This window comes from Podarcis pityusensis (genome assembly GCF_964106645.2).
Source record: "Podarcis pityusensis genome assembly, chromosome: 12".
NCBI lineage: Eukaryota > Metazoa > Chordata > Lepidosauria > Squamata > Lacertidae > Podarcis > Podarcis pityusensis.
The window spans coordinates 26,616,021-26,633,868 of NC_138037.1; the positions used below are offsets into that span (position 1 = coordinate 26,616,021).

The 17,848-nt window shown below is 44.8% G+C and overlaps 1 protein-coding gene across 2 annotated transcripts in view; it reads left to right on the plus strand.

The window, feature by feature from the left end:
- Positions 1–884: 884 nt before the first annotated feature.
- The window catches only part of CDK14 (cyclin dependent kinase 14), a 217,314-nt gene continuing 200,350 nt past the window's right edge, over positions 885–17,848 (plus strand). Inside the window, exons 1-2 of one of the 2 annotated variants that reach the window (XM_080975366.1) lie at positions 885–1,544; positions 10,766–10,797. In XM_080975366.1, coding sequence (XP_080831492.1) covers positions 1,445–1,544; positions 10,766–10,797 — 132 coding nt within the window. In that variant the 5' untranslated portion in view covers positions 885–1,444. The remainder of the gene's footprint in view (positions 1,545–10,765; positions 10,798–17,848) is intronic. The other variant, XM_080975365.1, reaches the window with a different exon arrangement.

Below are 17,848 nucleotides of genomic sequence, written 5' to 3' on the forward strand. Positions count from 1 at the left end.
ACATCATAAAGCAGAAGAGGAAGTCAACTGCTTGGGCATTCATCTGTTCTGAAAAGCGAGCAGGACTTTTTGCAGAGTGACATGCCAGTTTTGGCAGAAGTTGCTGGTGCAAAAGGCCAGCCCCCACAAACTGACAGCGCTTGCCGGACCACCCATCTGCTTATATACTTCACCCTACTTTTCACCCCTGAACATACCATAAAAGCCTAATTAAATCTGTTGGGTACTTGAGCATCCTTTCCCAACCTTGGGTCCTTAGCTGTTGTTGGACTACAACTCCCATCATCCATAGCCAGCAGTGGTCAGGGACGATGGGAGTCGTAGTACATCTGGGGACCCAAAGTTGGGAGAGCCTGTCCTAGAGAGCATCCTTACCAACTCCCATCAGCCCCAGCTAGCACAGGCAGAGATGGTAGGAGTTGCCGTCGAAAACATCTGGGAGGGGACCAAGTCAAAGAAGGCGGTACTGTCTCGCCAAATTTGGCGGGGCTTCTCTTGAGAGTAAACTTGCTTAAGGCTTGCGCTGGGGGGGGGGGGCGTTTTGACTCCAAGAGGCCGCCAAGTTTCCCGCGCGCAGTTTCCTCGGGAGCAAAAGTTCCCGCCTTATATATCCAGTGAGCCTCGCGCAAAGAACGGGGCTGGTTCGGGGCCTGACGACTGAGAGAGAGAGAGAAGAAAAGAAAAGAAAAGGAGCCCAATTGCATTGTGAGGGAAAGAAAGAGAATTGAACGCTGGCGAGGGAGAGGAAGAAAACTCCCCGACGAGCCGGCGTCCCTCGCCCGGGCCAATGAGCGGCGCGCCGAGCGGGGAGCGTGGGCGGGGCGCGGGCGGCCTCCGCCTCCAGGGGAGAGAGCGAGGGCGGCCGGGAGGGAGAGAGTTGCTCTCCGGGCCGCGGCTGGAGGAGCAGCAGCTGCTCGGCTGAGGGGCGGCAGCAGCAGCCTCCCTTTTTCTGGCCGCAGCCCCTGACAGGGCTTTGCCCCTCCTCGGCGCCTTACTCCTTCCCTCCCTCCTGCTTTTCTCTCTTACCCTCCCCATTCCTGGGGTCTCTTTCTTCCCCGCAGATATAACCCCCCCCGCCCTCGCCTCCTTTCTCCACCCCTCATTGTCTCGGGGAGCGCGTCGCCCAATTCCTCGAAGGGGCGGGCGGGAGAAACTTGGCTATGGGTGAGGACGGCGAAGTAGCGGCGGCTCCGGCGCTTGCTGCGTCTCGGGGCACTTCCGCGTAAAAAGAGCGAGAGGGCGCAGCGCTTCCCCTGCTCAGCCGGACGGAGCGGGGCTTTCCCTGGGGCGCCTTGTGCGCGTGCATAGCAGCACCGGCAAGCCGCCTCCTTTCGGGCTAAGGTTGCCTCTTCTTGCCCCGCTCCCGGGCGGGCGCTGGGTGACTTTCTCGCCGCCCCCTTCTCCTCCTCCTCCTCCTCTTTCTGCGCTCTCCCAGCGGAGCCAGATGTGCGACCTGCTCGACTCGCAGCCGCCGCCCGCCGAGAAGAAGCTCAGCAGGATGAAAAAGTTGCGGCGAACTTTGTCGGAGAGTTTCGGCCGAATCGGTGGGTGAGAGCGAGCGAGTTAAGCCGGGGGATGTTAGTGGGTTAGGCTCGCTCAGCTGCGCGTAGGGCGTCTGTCATCATTATTTTTGCGAGCCTTCCCGGCTGCGAGGGGCGGCATTGCTTACGTCAACGTTTTCCCTTTTTTTTAAGGGAAATTCTCTTATTCCGAATAGGATTCCTCGCAAGAAAAGGGAAAAGTTGATAGCTATGCTTAAGCCTCGCTTGCTCTCCTTGGGTGCCCTTGCCCCGCGAGGAAGCGCTGGGGGCGGGGAGAGCTCTTATTCTGGGTCGCTTTATGCGGATGAAGTCCTCTTTTTCTCTTTTGACGCCCCTCCCGCTTTCAGTTTTTTCTGCAACATATGGTCGAATACGCAAAAGTTGCTGCTAGATCAGATTCATTCCTCCCCCCCCCCCCGCGCTCCCAAACCCAGATAACAGTCTCATTTAGAAGTGATTCCCAATTCAATGTATTTGGGCTAACAGCCCTAAAATTTATTTTTAAAAACGTCGAGTATTAATCCTCGACACGTAACAAAACTTTACTCTGTGTTGAGTATATTTTACATCATAGGTTCGATGTTCGTGTATTGGAGATAATTTAAGATTAGTTATTCCTTTGCAAACCTGAACTAAGTTCTCTTTCGTTTAGTCAAGAGTGGTTAAAAGGTGGTGCCCCTAATTCCTCCCCTTCACAAAAGTGCATTGAAAGTGGAGTAGTGATTTGTAATTCTATGCTAATTACTGTCTCTGCTGGACTTGGGAGTAGAAGTTACCGTACTCTGTATTAACTGGACCCATGCATTCAAATAGCCTTTAGTTATGGATTTCAGTGTTATGCTTTGGGAGGGAGGGAATGAATAGGATCTCGTACGTGTGCCTGATGAACCACTTAATGCACTGCATCAGCTTTTGCCAACCTGGTGCCCTCCAGATGTTTTGGCCTGCGACTCCCATCAGCCCTGGCATGGCAGCTGAGCCTGATGGGAGTTGTAAATCCAAAACATTTGGAGGACTTCAGGTCTAGTGCAGGTTGCATTACACGTGCCTGAGGTTTGCACTGAAAAAAATGTGAACGAGATGAATGTGTATCATAGTAGCATACATTCACTGCTGCTTTGATTGACTGCAGCTGTCAAGTACATATATCATGGCAAACATGGATTTGATGCATGAGATGACCCAGTTAGAACATGCCCATTATGTTGTAGAAAGAGTCAGAGTAATGTGGGTCTGAATGGTTTATAACTTGAAACTACTCATATTGTATGTAGCCTGGCTGGACCTTTCAGAGGCACCCTCCTCTCCTATTATGAGAAGGAATGAGTCACAAATGTAAGCTAATCATCCCCGAAAGATGAAGGTAACAAAGTGTGCAATGAATGAGCAGCAGTATTTGGAAATTATTTTGAGCGGTAACCTCTTTTGTGGCGGGGGGGGGGGTGCTCCTACATATCCACTATTAATATTGTTGTTATAGCAAAAGGAACCTCTCTATTTTATTAGGCCCTGTTCTGTAATTAAAAACCAAAGAGGGACATGCAATGCCACTTAATTACCTAGTTTCTGCTGGTGGAGTATAACTAAGTGGGCGCTTAGTTTTCCAGATGGCTTAACTGTAAGGGAGGCAGTTGTTGGGATTGTGAATTAGCCGAACTGTCAGGTTCTGGTCCAACTTACGGATGCAAAGTTATTTCCTTTTCCTTTAAATCTTTGCTTAATACTGTTATGAATCTACAGTGCTGCTGGCTTGCTGACTCACAAAGGACTTGCAGGCTGACACACCATTGCGAGAGCCACACATATTTTAATTTCTGTTCTTGCATCTCCCAGCCTGATTGCCAATTGGAAGTGACATAGGAATAGAAAAACGATGCCCTGTCTTCTAAACTATTCCATTCGTTTCTGTTATCTTAAATCTTGTGACGACTGTTTTACTTCACTCAGCCCCGCCTGCCACAGAGTTCTTAGTCATTTTTTCGGTATTTCTTGCTTTGTCCTGAATATCCTTTCTAGAGTAGAGAGTGTGACTGTGTGGACAAAGGGAGGGGGGGTAAGGCTCTATGCTTGTGCAAGACACTTTACAGCCCTGTCTTGAACAATTCCAAGAACTCTCCCTACGTGCGTTTACTTGGGGTGAAGTCCCACTAATTCTCAAAGTGTGTACTGTATAGGATCGCAGCACAAACCCTCAAATTCTGAGCACATTTCTCTGAGAAAATTCCCCTGAACTCGGTGGGTGCTTGCTTCCAAGTCAGCTTAGGAGATGGGAGCCTCAGGCCTTAGGGAGCACCCTGTCTACAGCCGTACACTCCTTAGCAATCCTGCATTGTTCCCTTCTTGAGTGCTTTTGCCAGGGTGCAGTGTGAGGCTGATAATGCCTCTTGCTTCCTGGGATGTGGACAACAGAGACAAGGCTGTGTGTGTGTGTGTGTGTGTGTGTGTGTAAAAACCAGCCTGTTAGAATTTTAATTCATTGCCTCTGACCACTACTGCCCCATTGGCTGCCTAGAAAGGAATGCAGCCTGCAGGCTGAAAAAGGGCTGCCCACCTCTGTTCTGAACCCGCCATCCTCATTACTTATGGCTTTACTTTATTGTTTAAAAAAACAAACCGGATAACTTAACAGGGCGATCATCTGAGAAAGTTTGCTCTGAAAAAGAGACACGCCCACTTCAGTGTGCCGTCAGCCTGATAGGGAAGCGTCTGGGATCATTCAGCAGTGTCAGAAATTAAATGTAATAAATGGGGAAGGGCTGTAGGCAGGGGTGGATTTAGGGCTGTGCAAGTGGTGTGCATGCACTGGGCGCTCAGTCTGTGCACTGGGCTTTGGGAAGGAGGTATGAGGCTCTGATAGGGTCGCAGAGTCCTTCCTCTTTCCCAGAGCCTATGTAGTGCTTTCCAAGCTTTGAGAAGGAGGTAGGAAGGTTTTAAAGGTAAAGGGACCCCTGACCATTAGGTTCAGTCATGACCGACTCTGGGGTTGTGGCGCTCATCTCGCTTAATTGGCTGAGGGAGCCGGCGTACAGCTTCCGGGTCATGTGGCCAGCATGACTAAGCCGCTTCTGGCGAACCAGAGCAGTGCACGGAAACACCGTTTACCTTCCCGCCAGAGCGGTACCTATTTATCTACTTGCACTTTGAAGTGCCTTCGAACTGCTACGTTGGCAGGAGCAGGGACCAAGCAACGGGAGCTCACCCTGTTGCGGTGATTCGAACTGCTGACCTTGTGATCGGCAAGTCCTAGGCTCTGTGGTTTAACCCACAGCGCCACCCGCGTCCCCCATGGAAGGTTTTAGGACCCTATTAAGAGCCTCACACCTCCTTCCCAAAATCAGAGAGGTCTAGAGGAAATGGAAACTGTTGCTTTAGTTGTTGTTGTTTTTGATGCACTTTTAAAAAATAAGTTGGGGTAAACAAACAGGAAGGGTGTTTCTTGGTTTCAGGTGAGATGACTACTGATAGCTTTTGAGAAATCGCAGTCTATCATTTTCTACACGCTCCTCCTACTTATATTTATATTAAAGTATTTACTTGCTGCCCACATCCATATTTCTGATGTCACTAAATAGTTCTGGGGTTTGGGGTTTTGTTTTGTTTTTTTGGCCACCTGCCTTCTTGCCTGAAATGAAACCCTAGTTACAGCTTCTTTAGGCATAGGCTAACATTTTCCTGTAAAATTGTTTCCACTTTGCCCTATTAGCAAATGCTGAACTTAAAAAAAGTATGTTTGCTAGTCATTGCAAGCAGCAGTGACTTAGAAAAGGGGTGTAAAAGGATGTCTGATAGAAATATGCAATAAGCTTCTGTTGGGATTACTTGGGGTGTATGTAATTCCTTCAAATTAAGGTAAAATATAAGCCAAACTCATATTACCTGGCAACTCTGAATGCTTAAAATATTACCTTGTTTGGGATGGCACAAGGACCTTAGACCCCTTTGTTGAAGCTACAAAGTTAGATTAGCCATAGCAAGGAAGGATTTTATTTTTATTTATTTTTTGGTAGAGGGTGAATAATGCAGTTTGAGATAACAAACATGTAAGGTACAAAACTTCATCCGAGGCCTTTTGCAGATCTGGCACAAAGCAGATAATTTGGATCCTGTTTTTCTCTCTCTGTGTTTGGCAAGTTAGCTTTCACACATTCCCAATATCCCTTGCTGTTCTGCGGCTTGCTATCCACACTCTGGGGAGACCTTGAAAAGATTGTGTCTAGGCTGCATTTTTCAGTTTCTCCCCAATCACTTCTCCCTCCTCCAGTGATGGCCATTCAGAATGGCAGGGCAGGAGGGCCAACAGAGCAAAGCCAAGCCCAGTGACAGGCAGAGCTAACTATTTCTGATTTTGCTTCTGTCCTCTTCTCCAAAGGCAACACAGGGGCTAGGGAAGAGGAAGCTGGCAGCTGGCAGCCAGTTTAGCCACCTGAACTGGTTGTTAGTAAGAAGGCAGGAAGGGGGGGTGGGATGTTTGAGACTTGTGGGGCAATGCTCTTTTTGCTCTAATGGACCGGACACCACTGCCTCTGCCCTCGTCTGCCTTTTCCCATTCTGGGCATGTGTTCAAATATTTCTGAACCTGAGTACATATACATATACATATACATATATATTCTGGGAAGAGTGCAGGAGAAAATATTTATCAACCTTATCCAGCTAGTTACTATGTTTCACAATAGGCAAGAAGGATTTTTTGGGAGAGTTTAGAGAGCAATATCAATTTTCTTTTTTGTTGTTTTGCTTTCAATGAGGTCTTGTGTAAAGCTGCTGCTGCTGCTGCTGCTGCTGCTGCTGCTGCTAACGACGACACACATATAAAAGCCAAATGTAAGTGCAGTGGTTATAGTCTCCCAGGTAACCCCCCACATTTGCTTCGTGGTGTCCTTGAGCGAATAACTTCTCCAAACTGGGCACGAGGCAGTCAGTGGTATTGCATTTATTTGGTTCGGTGCTACCCAGAAACAAAAAGTTCAGAGTTGTGCTTGGGTGAGGAGAGAGCGGAGATAGGGTTTGGTGACAAGCAACCCACTGAAATGGTAGACTGTTGACCCCACAAAATGTGCTCATGTCTGCAGGATTGACTGGCTATGTACAATGGCTATATTTACTTATCAGATTTTCCACGGTAAGAGGAAATCCCGATTAGGCCCACATGTGGACATGTGCAATGCTAGTTTCAGGATAAACTCCTGCCTAGATTCCAATATATTGTGTTAGAATCCCTGATTTGTAGCAGTTCCTTCATTCTGAAGGGGCGGGCGGATTTGAGGCTATTTCTTGAATGTATTTGGTGCACCTATCCAGATGGATGATTTGGTTACACCTGTCCTTAAATTTGTTTTAGGTGCTTTATTGCTAAGCATTTGAGAACCAGAAACCCTTGTGGATCTACTGCAAATCATCTAGCAATCTGCTAGTAGATTCTGATCTACCTTCTGCTCACCCTTTTATGCAGTTCTTAATCGCTTGATTGCATGAGCGCACTGGAAATAAAAGTAGGCTGTAACTCTTAAGTTGTGACCACTGCATTGTGTTTAGGAGTGAGGTCCATTCATTAATTATAAGAAGTTGAGAAGAGTGCAGACCTTGTAGGCCAGTGCTGTATCTTGTTTCCCACATTGGCCCAGCCAGAGATCCCCAAGAAGCCACAGGCAAGACCTAAAGCCCTCTCAGGCTGTAGCTGGTATTTATTGCCTTTAATCCTGGAAATGCCATTTATCTGACATGGCTAATAGCCATGCCTTTTTAAAGTCAGTGACCAATGGCTATTGCCCTATCTTGTTCCAGTGACTTCCATAAACGAATTGTGCATTGCGCCTGTCTGTCACCTGAATATTATTCCTGATTCAGTTTCGTTGGTGGCTAGCCTACAGTTCCAACATTACTGGATAATGAAAGAAAAAGATATATTTAAAAAAGCAACACTATTCCCTCCCTCTCTAGTTATCTTTTTTTCTCAAGTAGAGATAGGCAGCCTGTGGCTTTTGAGGCATAAGTGGCCTTGGGGGTAATTTCTTGCATTCCTTTGCTTAGTTTGCAAAGGTGGAAAATACATTGTTAGCAGGGAGGATATAAAAATGGGATTAGGAATGGGAAACAAAGGCAGAAAAATGCAGAGATAACAAAACTCACTTTTGACTCTGGTTCTTACCCTCTACTAGTATGATCCCTCCATATTCTGAGGAAATGCAGCTCATGAAAGGTTGCCCCAGGCACACTATAGACACCAATGCTGCAATCCTATTTCCTGGGAGTAAGGTTAGGATCGCACTGTAAAGGCACCCAACTACATCACTGGTTGTTTTCAGAAGTAACTCTTCTGAAAGCTTGAACATCACTTTCTTGGGCTCCTAACAAAACCCATGGAAGCTGTTTTAAGAGCATTCTGAGTAACTGCCCTACGTAAATTCTAAATATTTCAGAGACCAAATGGAATTAATTGCAGACTTCACATTCTGCTTGCACTGGGAAATTTAAGCATTTTAGGATTTGATCCAACTTTTGTGCCAGTTTGTGTCACAATCTATTTAAATATAAGCCTGTCTTCAAGGAATTCGGAGCAGCTTGTGCATAGTTCTCAGGTACGTAGTTTCCACCCAGCAATTTACAAGGCTAAACCTGCTTGGTTTCGTTAGCAGAATTGCATCACATGTTATTGGACTGGAACACTTTGCTAAGTTTGCATGGAGGTCACATTTTAAGGATGATGATATTTGGCATGGTCTTGCCTGGGGTTTGAGGGCTGATGTTCAAAATCACCCAGTGATTAAAAATGCCACTTTGCCGGGTGGGTAGTGAACACATGGTAGGTAGTGCGATTGCCCCTTCTGCATGGTTGTGCTAGGATGGAGATGTGCGGTCGTGCTTAGTAGCATAAATGCAGAAGGATAGACAGCTGCTAGAGATAGACAACAGAAGATCTGTTATCCCCTCATGAACTTGCTAATATTTTTTAGATCTTCTTCAGAGGCCCTGGTCTGGCTGCTGCCTCCTTCAATGTTTAGGTGGGTGGCAATCGGGGGCAGGGCCTCTTCTGTGGTAGCTCTGTCTCTCCAGAGGTGTCTGCCTGCGGCTTGCTCCTCTGCATTTTAGGAGCTGGTTGAAACCCATCTGACTGCATTGCTATTGCTGCTGTTTTTTAATGCAGCTTTTTGGTTTATGTTTGTTTACTTCTCTTAAGACTGCGAGTTGGTCTGGGTGCATATGTGGAGAGGCAACATGTAAATGTTTTGAATAAATGCATCCTAAAGGCATTAAAGTGTGTACATAAAAATATTTGTGTTTAAGGAACTCTTTATCTTTTGTTATGTGCGTGTGTTAAAGATCATGTATTTTGGTAGGAAGCTGGGGTGAGGGGTGAGCCAAGAGTGCAGGGGTTAGTTTAAAACTCAAGAATTTGGCTAGAAGTTCAATCAGCAAGGTGGTAACAGCTATCTTGTAAAAGCTGAGCATTTTTCTTTTGTATGCTAGTAACTTTGTTTGCTACCATCTAATTCAGCTGCTGCAAGTTAGATGTTGAGCTACAGCTGTTCTCAATTTCTCTCCTGTTTCACTCCCGTTGTCTGGGTGTTTAAACATAATGTGATTTTCTCACTCCTTGGTGATAAGAGTCTCTAAGCTGCCTTTCTGTGGAAAAAGCTATAACGTATAGCTTGAACTGCAGAAAAAAAAGATGCATTTTGATGATTTTATTGTTAAACTGTGAGCAGAATTGTCCATTTGGTCTAATGTTTTAGCTACCTAATGTTTTAGTGCTAGTTATCATACTACTACTACTACTACTACTACTACTAAAATTTGTCAATGTTAAGTTTGCAAATGGTCATAGATGCCTTTTTAGCTATACTTTTGACATTTTTTTTAAAAAAATAGAAAATTAAAAGTTAGGGTGGCCCATCCTTTACCTGCTGAGATGGAAGGAGCAAAGCAATGCAATGTGCTCATGCATGCATGACTCCACATTACCCACCCCCCGTTGCACCTTGTACCTGGGACCTGGAAATGAATCCTCCATATGTAGTCATCTTCTGTGGAATGTTCCTTCAGCCACAACATAATCTAGGCATCTTCATCTGACAGCAGATGCATCTGGTGGCTTTCCATTTACAGGGCACTACCACAGAAAAGGCCCTGCCTCTGGTCGCCTGAAGTCCAACATTCTATAATGCCTCAAAGTCCTTGTCCCTGATATAAGTTAATGGATATATTCATATAGATCAGGCATGGCCAAACTTGGCCCTCCAGCTGTTTTGGGACTACAATTCCCATCATCCTTGACTACTGGTCCTGTTAGCTAGGGATGATGGGAGTTGTAGTCCCAAAACAGCTAGAGGGCCAAGTTTGGCCATGCCTGAAGATGAAGGCAGGCTTTCACCTATCCATTAGGCAGCTACCCATTCTTCTTCCTTGTTATTAATTTTGAACCATTTATGAGTGGGCCATAAATATGGGTGTAACTTAGACTTCACCATCTGGGTGTCCTCCACATGTTTTGGGCTTCAGCTCTCATCAGCCCTAGGCCATCTCCTCTGCATTTTAGCTGCCCAACTCCATGTGGATAGAAAGAGATGGAGATAAGTTATGGGGAAGTGTGGCAATACATTAAGCAAGGTATGTTATTGTGTAATTGTTGATTTCATACAGATGGAATACATTATAAGTAAACAATGGATGGCAAGGTGTTCACAATAGGCTTATTGAACAATCAACTTCTGCCATTTCACTTGCAAGCTCCCGTAGGTCTGCTTCAATGAAAGTAGAAACGTGCAGATTCAAGTCCTGCTGAGCTAGAGGAGACAACTGAATGTTGTATTATAACTTATTAAAGGATTTTTTTTCATGCTTGCTATACAGTTCTACTAACCTATGAACATTTCAATTTTTTGAGTAAAGTGTTATGCAAGTAAATACTCAATAAATACAACACGGGCAGGCAGTCCTTTTTTGTCAAGGGCTCCGTTCCTTTGGAGGTGATCTGTTGTGAGGTGCAAACAGGCAGTGGTAGGGGCTGGAGACAAAAGTGGGCAGAACCTTCTCTTTCTTTCTGTCCTCCTTTCTTCTATTTCCTATTATTCCTTGCTCCCTATATGAAACAGGGCCTGTAGATCAGAGGTTGCCTACTTGTGAAATGCAGATAAATATTTCCTCTAATTTCGCTCCGTCCCTGGCTCTTTGCTACTGATTGAAATACAGTGCAGATAACCAGTTTTCTTTTCTTTTTTTTGCAGCCTTGAAGAAAGATGACAACGGCTTTGATGAGGTAGGTGAAATATTTCAGGCTGTTTTATTTTACTACTAAAAGTTGCAGTCGTTTACTTCACTGTCTTTCATTTCCTTTCTCTTCAGATGTAGTTTCTGACAAAAGACACTGAGATGAGTACTGGATTCCAAACAGGAATGTTTATATATTTTGCCTTCAAATGAGAAAAGCCTAGTCCAACCTTTGCCAACCTGCGTGGCCTACAGGCGTGTTGGATTGCTGCTCACATCGACTGCAGCCAGCTGATGAGAGCTTCAGTCCAAAGCACCTAGGGCTTACCTGTTTGGCCAAGGTTGGCCTAGTGGTTCTTGTTGAAAACTAACATGAGAGAGATGTGCATGTATATATATCTCCATCTCCAATTTCTCCATGTTTGTTTATTTACAACATTTTCGTGCTCCCTATCAACCAAGTCCTCTGGGTGGTTTACAGAAGTTATGAATTGGTAAAATACAGAACCGCAATCAAATAACATCAGGACAAATGTTTATATAATTTATATTAATTTATATTCCAAACTTTGCTATTCCGCCTCTAAACTTCCCGAGGAGTTTACCTCACTTGCCAGTACAAGTTTGGATCACCAAAAGATAGTTGCATATGAGTAGAGTGTCCCAAGTATTACCTTTCAATTATGCATTTGTTTGGATCATCTGTTCATATGCATGGTCTTGTATCCTCCTTTTATGAAAACGAGCAGGGATTCTTAATTTACAAATCTATGTGTTTTGCTATGAGTTCCATTTATTTTTGTTACATTTATATCCTGCCTTTCCTCTGAGGAGCTGAAGGCAACACACATGGTTCCTCCCCCTCCATTTTATACTCACAAAACCCTGTGAGGCAGAGAGGAGAAAAAGAGAGAGAGAGAGAGAGAGAGAGAGAGACTGGCACAAGACCAACCTGTGACCTTTGTAGCCAAGTCGGGATTTGAACCCACATCTTTCCAGCTATAGCCAAACTCTCTAACCCCATTAAAGAGAGAGAATATTATTCATGGGGAAAGACTTATGTTGTGAACCGCCCTGAGATCTACGGGTTTAGAGCAGTATACCAATTTAATAATTTATTTGTTTTTTAAATGCCAACACATACCTCTGGTGCTTAAAAGCTTACATGACTGCCCATATATGACCTGGCCAGGCTCAATATTCATTTACAAGGCCCTTAATAACATAGGTCCAGGATATATTGAGGACCAAATGATCCCTTATATCACTGCCCAATCACTGAGTTCCTTTGGGCAGCCTTGGATGCATAAATCGTAACAACTAGAAGCCATGCATAAAATGCTGTGAGCCCAAGACTGTGCGACTCCCTCTCAACTGAGATCAGACAGGTGCAGTTCTTGCTGAACTTGAGGTGCCATGACACAGGCTTTAAAAAAATATTATTCCAGCAGGCATAGTAAGGTTGCATTCATGTGTGTGTGTGTGTTTTATGATTACAGTGGTACCTTGGGTTAAGTACTTAATTCGTTCCGGAGGTCTGTTCTTACCCTGAAACTGTTCTTAACCTGAAGCACCACTTTAGCTAATGGGGCCTCCTGCTGCTGCCACGCCGCCGGAGCATGATTTCTGTTCTCATCCTGAAGCAAAGTCTTAACCTGAAGCACTATTTCTGGGTTAGCGGAGTCTGTAACCTGAAGCGTATGTAACCCGAGGTACCACTGTATTTTGCTGTTTTATACTGTACGGTTTGCTTTATGTACACTGCTTAGAAATGCTAACTATTAAGTGGTATATGAATGCCCTCATTACTTAAGTAGAAAACCAGAAGTTCAGTCTAAAATGAGCAGATGAAACTTGTGCTAGTTGGCAAGGAGAACTTTCAGTTGACTGGTACTGTTGGTTTGGTAAAGGTAAAGGGTACCCCTGACCATTAGGTCCAGTCATGGACGACTCTGGGGTTGCGCGCTCATTTCGCTCTATAGGCCGAGGGAGCCAGCATTTGTCTGCAGACAGCTTTCGGGTCATGTAGCCAGCATGACTAAGCCACTTCTGGCGAACCAGAGCAGTGCACAGAAACACCATTTACCTTCCTGCCAGAGCAGTACCTATTTATCTGCTTGCACTTGACATGCTTTCGAACTGCTTGGTGAGCAGGAGCTGGGACCGAACAATGGGAGCTCACCCCGTTGCAGGGATTCGAACCATTGACCTTCTGATCAGCAAGCCCTAGGCTCTGTGGTTTAGACCACAGCGCCACCTGCAAATGCGTCTATTTTTCAGTTGATATTTCTTCTCCAGAAGAAAATGCACAGCAAGGCTCAAGACTGCTGTTGGTGAATCTGATAACTTGACCTCCTCAAAAATCTGGTCCTACAGGGCATTGAACCCTTTCACTTTTCCTAATGTTGTTCCTGATGAAATGGTTAGTGACCAGTGGATAATGGGTCCCAAGACTAGGTTTGCAGAACTGTAAGAATCGTTTTAGGCAAGGCAATCTTGACTCTCTGTCTGATTTAGGACTTTAAAATTTGAGCATCTGAGCTTTGAGAGTGATGGAAAGCGAAAGTATGTGGGCATGGCTGATGTGAATGTGAAATACAAAGAAATGGAATATGGTACTCAGGAAATGAAACGTACTCAAAGATTAGGAAGTCAGTGAGTCTCTTGCTCGCTGAGCTTGTGGGTCTGGACATGTAGCTTCCCAGAAAGCACCAGAAATGGTATCTGAGCACAAGCACTATAAGTGTTTTGTTAAAAGCCTAGATCATAAATCCTACAAATAAGCTTGTATCATACTGTTCTTTTTTATTGTATTAAAACACTTTCTCTCTCTCTCTCTCTCTCTCTCTCTCTCTCCTGTGTTCTTTGTTTCCCCTCTTTCGAGGAGACTAGATAATTTCAAACAAAACTGACAGGATGTTAGAATTACTTAAAATTTCACAATACAGGAAGAAAATATTAAAACACTTCATCAACTTCTTGTCTCAGACGGAATCTTATATTTTGAAATAAACAAAAGGTTTCGGAATCTTTTTGTGATTTTTTTATTTTTTTTTTAAGAATGCACTTGATACATTTAGTAGATGCTTTCTTAGGCATGCGTTGCCAGAGTCTGTAATGCTAATTGTGTAAATAAGAGCTTCTAAAAGCTCTGTTGCTCCTACAAGTGAAGTGGAAGATAATGAGAGGAAGGAAGCGCTTTAGGTGATATTTAACCTCTGTCCTCTCTCACGAAAACCGTGGTAAAGCGAAAGCCTCTTCATTTGTTCATGATTGTATATGGGCAGGGGTGTGGAACCTTGGGCTGTGACACCAATTCAGTCTCCCATAGTTTTCTGTTTGGCCTTTGGCATTCTCCCCAGGTCACCCCTGTCACTCACCCTCCTCTGCAGCCTCCTCCAAGTTCTTTTGCATGTCTGGAATGTGTTCTTGGACTGTGATTGGGCCTTTCTACTTGCCTGGATGTGGATATATGTGCAGGGGCAGGGATGTAGACATCTCTGGCCTCTGCATGGTTGGAATACAGCCTATTGTCCAAGGGAAAGTTGCCCACTATGGGACGCGGGTGGCGCTGTGGGTTAAACCACAGAGCCTAGGACTTGTCAATCAGAAGGTCGGCAGTTCGAATCCCATGACGGGGTGAGGTCCCGTTGTTCAGTCCCAGCTCCTGCCAACCTAGCAGTTCGAAAGCACGTCAAAGTGCAAGTAGATAAATAGGTACCACTCCAGCGGGAAGGTAAACGGCGTTTCCGTGTGCTGCTCTGGTTCGCCAGAAGCGGCTTAGTCATGCTGGCCACATGATCCGGAAGCTGTATGTGGACAAACGCCGGCTCCCTCAGCCAATAAAGCGAGATGAGAGCAGCAACCCCAGAGTCGGTCATGACTGGACCTAATGGTCAGGGGTCCCTTTACCTTTTTAAGTTGCCCACTCACTTCTGCACCTGGACCCACCTACCCTGGCATACTGCCCCAGACAGTTTGCCCACAAGGGAATGCAGCCCTTGGATTGAAAAAGGCTTTCCCATCTCTGACATCTGGTATTCATTTAATGATAGTAGTAATTCGCTCCCCCAAAGTGCTTTTGAGTGTTCAAAGGGCTTCACATGGATTATTTTAGCAATCCTAATAAAGTGTGAGGTGGGTGTTTTCCTTGTGCCCATTTTGTGGAATTTTGAGGAAGACCGAGGCTGAAAGAAACAGTCACTTGGTCAAGGTCACCTAGTAAGTTCTTTGTTAAGGTGAGATTTGAACTGGCTCTTGCTGCTGCAGTCACCATCATGGTATTCTGCCAGTGCATTGGCGTCTGTTTTTGTATTTCAATGGTGTGGGTTCAGGGCATACAGGTTATGTAAGATTGGCAGCCTTGTGCCCTGTGGAAGCTGTGTAGGGTTGCTGGATCGTGCAGCAGATGATTTCAATCTGCATAGCTGTGGGTTGTCTGAGAAACTGCTTAAGATAAGTGGCAACTCTTGATAGATTATTTTGCTAAAATGGAGTGGACTGTGTGTAGAGCATAATTACTTCTCTGCTTTCTTGACATCTTCCTTTCTTGCTAATGGGTTGTATTGGAGTGGGATCTCAAACAGCTGCTTTGAATGGGGCATGCATTACAGGCTAAGGGAGGGCAAATTATGTCCCCGTCTTCCCTGCCGCCCATCAACAATAAAGCAGGCAAGGCACTAAATTAAAAGTTTTTATCTGCCAGAAGATTCTGGGAACTGTCTTTTACTTATTCTGTTCCATCTCAGGTTTATTTTGCTTTGTTTTCAAAGTGGGGTCAGGAGAACCAGTCGCAGAGACTGGCTGACCTTTGTGATGGGGGGCGGCAGCGAAATAGCTGATCTCTTAACCTCTTCAGTGGAAGGCAAGATGGGCAGCAATGAACTTTTTTTGCTGTTTCTTGCTTTATATAGTAAGCTATTGATTTTTACAGACAAACAATGCTTCATCGGTGAAAAGGAGGTCGTTCTTCTGCCCCTGTGCACCAGGATGCCGATGTAGAGATTGAGTGTGTGGGGAGGAAATCAGTGAAGTGCAAAGGGATCTGATATGAATAGGAAGCACAGATTTTAGTGCAGTGTGTAGGAAATATAAAAAAGAATGATAAATGGGCCTGCGGGGGCTGGGGGACAGTGTTAAAACACAGAGGAAAGTTCTGAGCAATTCAGCTGTCTAGGTTCTCTGGAAGTGATATGTTTGGAGTGTATAGAATTTGTCTTCCATGCATGCAAGTTTGCTATCTTGAGGGCAGGAGTGGAGTTAGTACACATGGTCTGCAGGAAGTAGTAAGTGCATAGCTTACAGGTTCCTGCAGGGCTTTAAAATTATTATTATTATTATTATTTAAAAAAGGATTTCTGAACAAGTAACCGGCTTCTAATGGTAACAGATTATATCACACTTCCTGGAAATAATGTATTGAAAGGATGTGTTGGGAGGTGATGTGCACTTTGAAGTAGTTGGTAGAAAGACAAGTTCATGGAAGTAACTTATTTTACAGTCAAGTTAAATGACTTGAAGTTACTGTAATGACTTCTCACCTGATTGTGAGAGGCTAGGTAGTATAGAAGCTTGAAAAATAAATGTCCACTTGTGGCATGAAAATACCTGTTTACTTTAATGGATACTCCATTTATGAATAGTTTTTAAACAATAAACCAATGGGTAGGGTTTCTATAGACACAGATAAATCAGACCCCACATACTGGGCATGGTATACAGTTGTACCTTGGTTGACAAACGCCTTGCGACTCAAAGGTCTTGGCTCCCGAACGCCACAAACCTGGAAGTGAGTGTTCCGATTTGTGAATGTTCTTTGGAACCCGAACATCTGAGGCGGCTTCCGATTGGCTGCAGGAGCTTCCTGCAGCCAGTCAGAAGCTGTGCTATGGTTTTCAAACATTTTGGAGGTCAAATGGACTTCCGGAACAGATTCCATTCGTCAACCAAGGTATGACTGTATAGTGGTTGACTTTTGTGCTGTCACTGTGGCCACACCCACCACTGGAATGCAGGCCCCCCCCCAGAAGGTTTCCCAAGAGTAAATGTGCTTCTCAGGCTGAAAAGCGTTAGCTATTCCGATTTACTTGGATTTACAAATGCTGCTCTCTGGTGTGGTTTGCTGTTCAGCTTAGAACTGTCTTACTAGGCTTCACTATCTCTGATTGTTTCACTATCGCAACTACCTTTGTGGGCAGAAGTAATTGCTGCTCTTCATGTTTTACAAGGTTGGAACGGAGACTGAGAGAGTGATTGCCCAAGACTGCTGAAAGGGATGTGGTGTAGCATTTGAATTTCTGAGCTCAGAAATGTGTGTCTGGCTCTCTTGATGTTGTTATATACTTACTGATCTTCTGTGTATGCCTTGACTGTTCACGTTCGCTGATAAATAATATATTCAGTTACGGAAAACAAAGGTAGGAGGTGGTAGAATACTGCAGTAAATTTAGCAGCTGTGATAACACTGTTTGCTCTGCAGTTAACAGGTTTTTGCATGACTTGCTGGAATCCAGATTGCATTACAGTATTTGCATTGTCCTGGGATTGGATTCCAGTAGCTGCAGCATTCCATGGTATGGCAGCTAGGTTCTTGGTGCTGATGTCTGAAGTGCTTAGCATACATATTTGGAAGCAAATCCCACTGGAACGTTCGACAGAACCAGCTTCAAATTGTGCTCTAAAATGCAATCTCATTCAAACCTACTATTGAGTAAACGTTGGACTAAAACTACATTTAAATCAACCAGCCTTTCTTTCATGTTAGTGTAAGGATTGTCTTGAAATCTTAGTCAGAAGAAATATAATTCTTCTTTAATGAAGATTGAACGTTCTTCGGACACAGTTGCCAGAGTTGAAGACTGGGAGATAAACCTCCTGACTTACCTTTGGAATGTCTTCACACTGAGAGCATGGTCTTTGCTAACCTGATGCCCTCTAGATGTTTTGGATTACAACTCCCATCAGTTGTGCTGGTTGGGGCTGATGGAAGTTGTAGGCCAAAATATCTGGGCGATAGGAAGGCAGAAATAGCAGCTATAAAGCCATTGTCTTGGAAGTGACGTCTTATCAATAGCTGCTAGTCATGATGGCTCTACAAACAT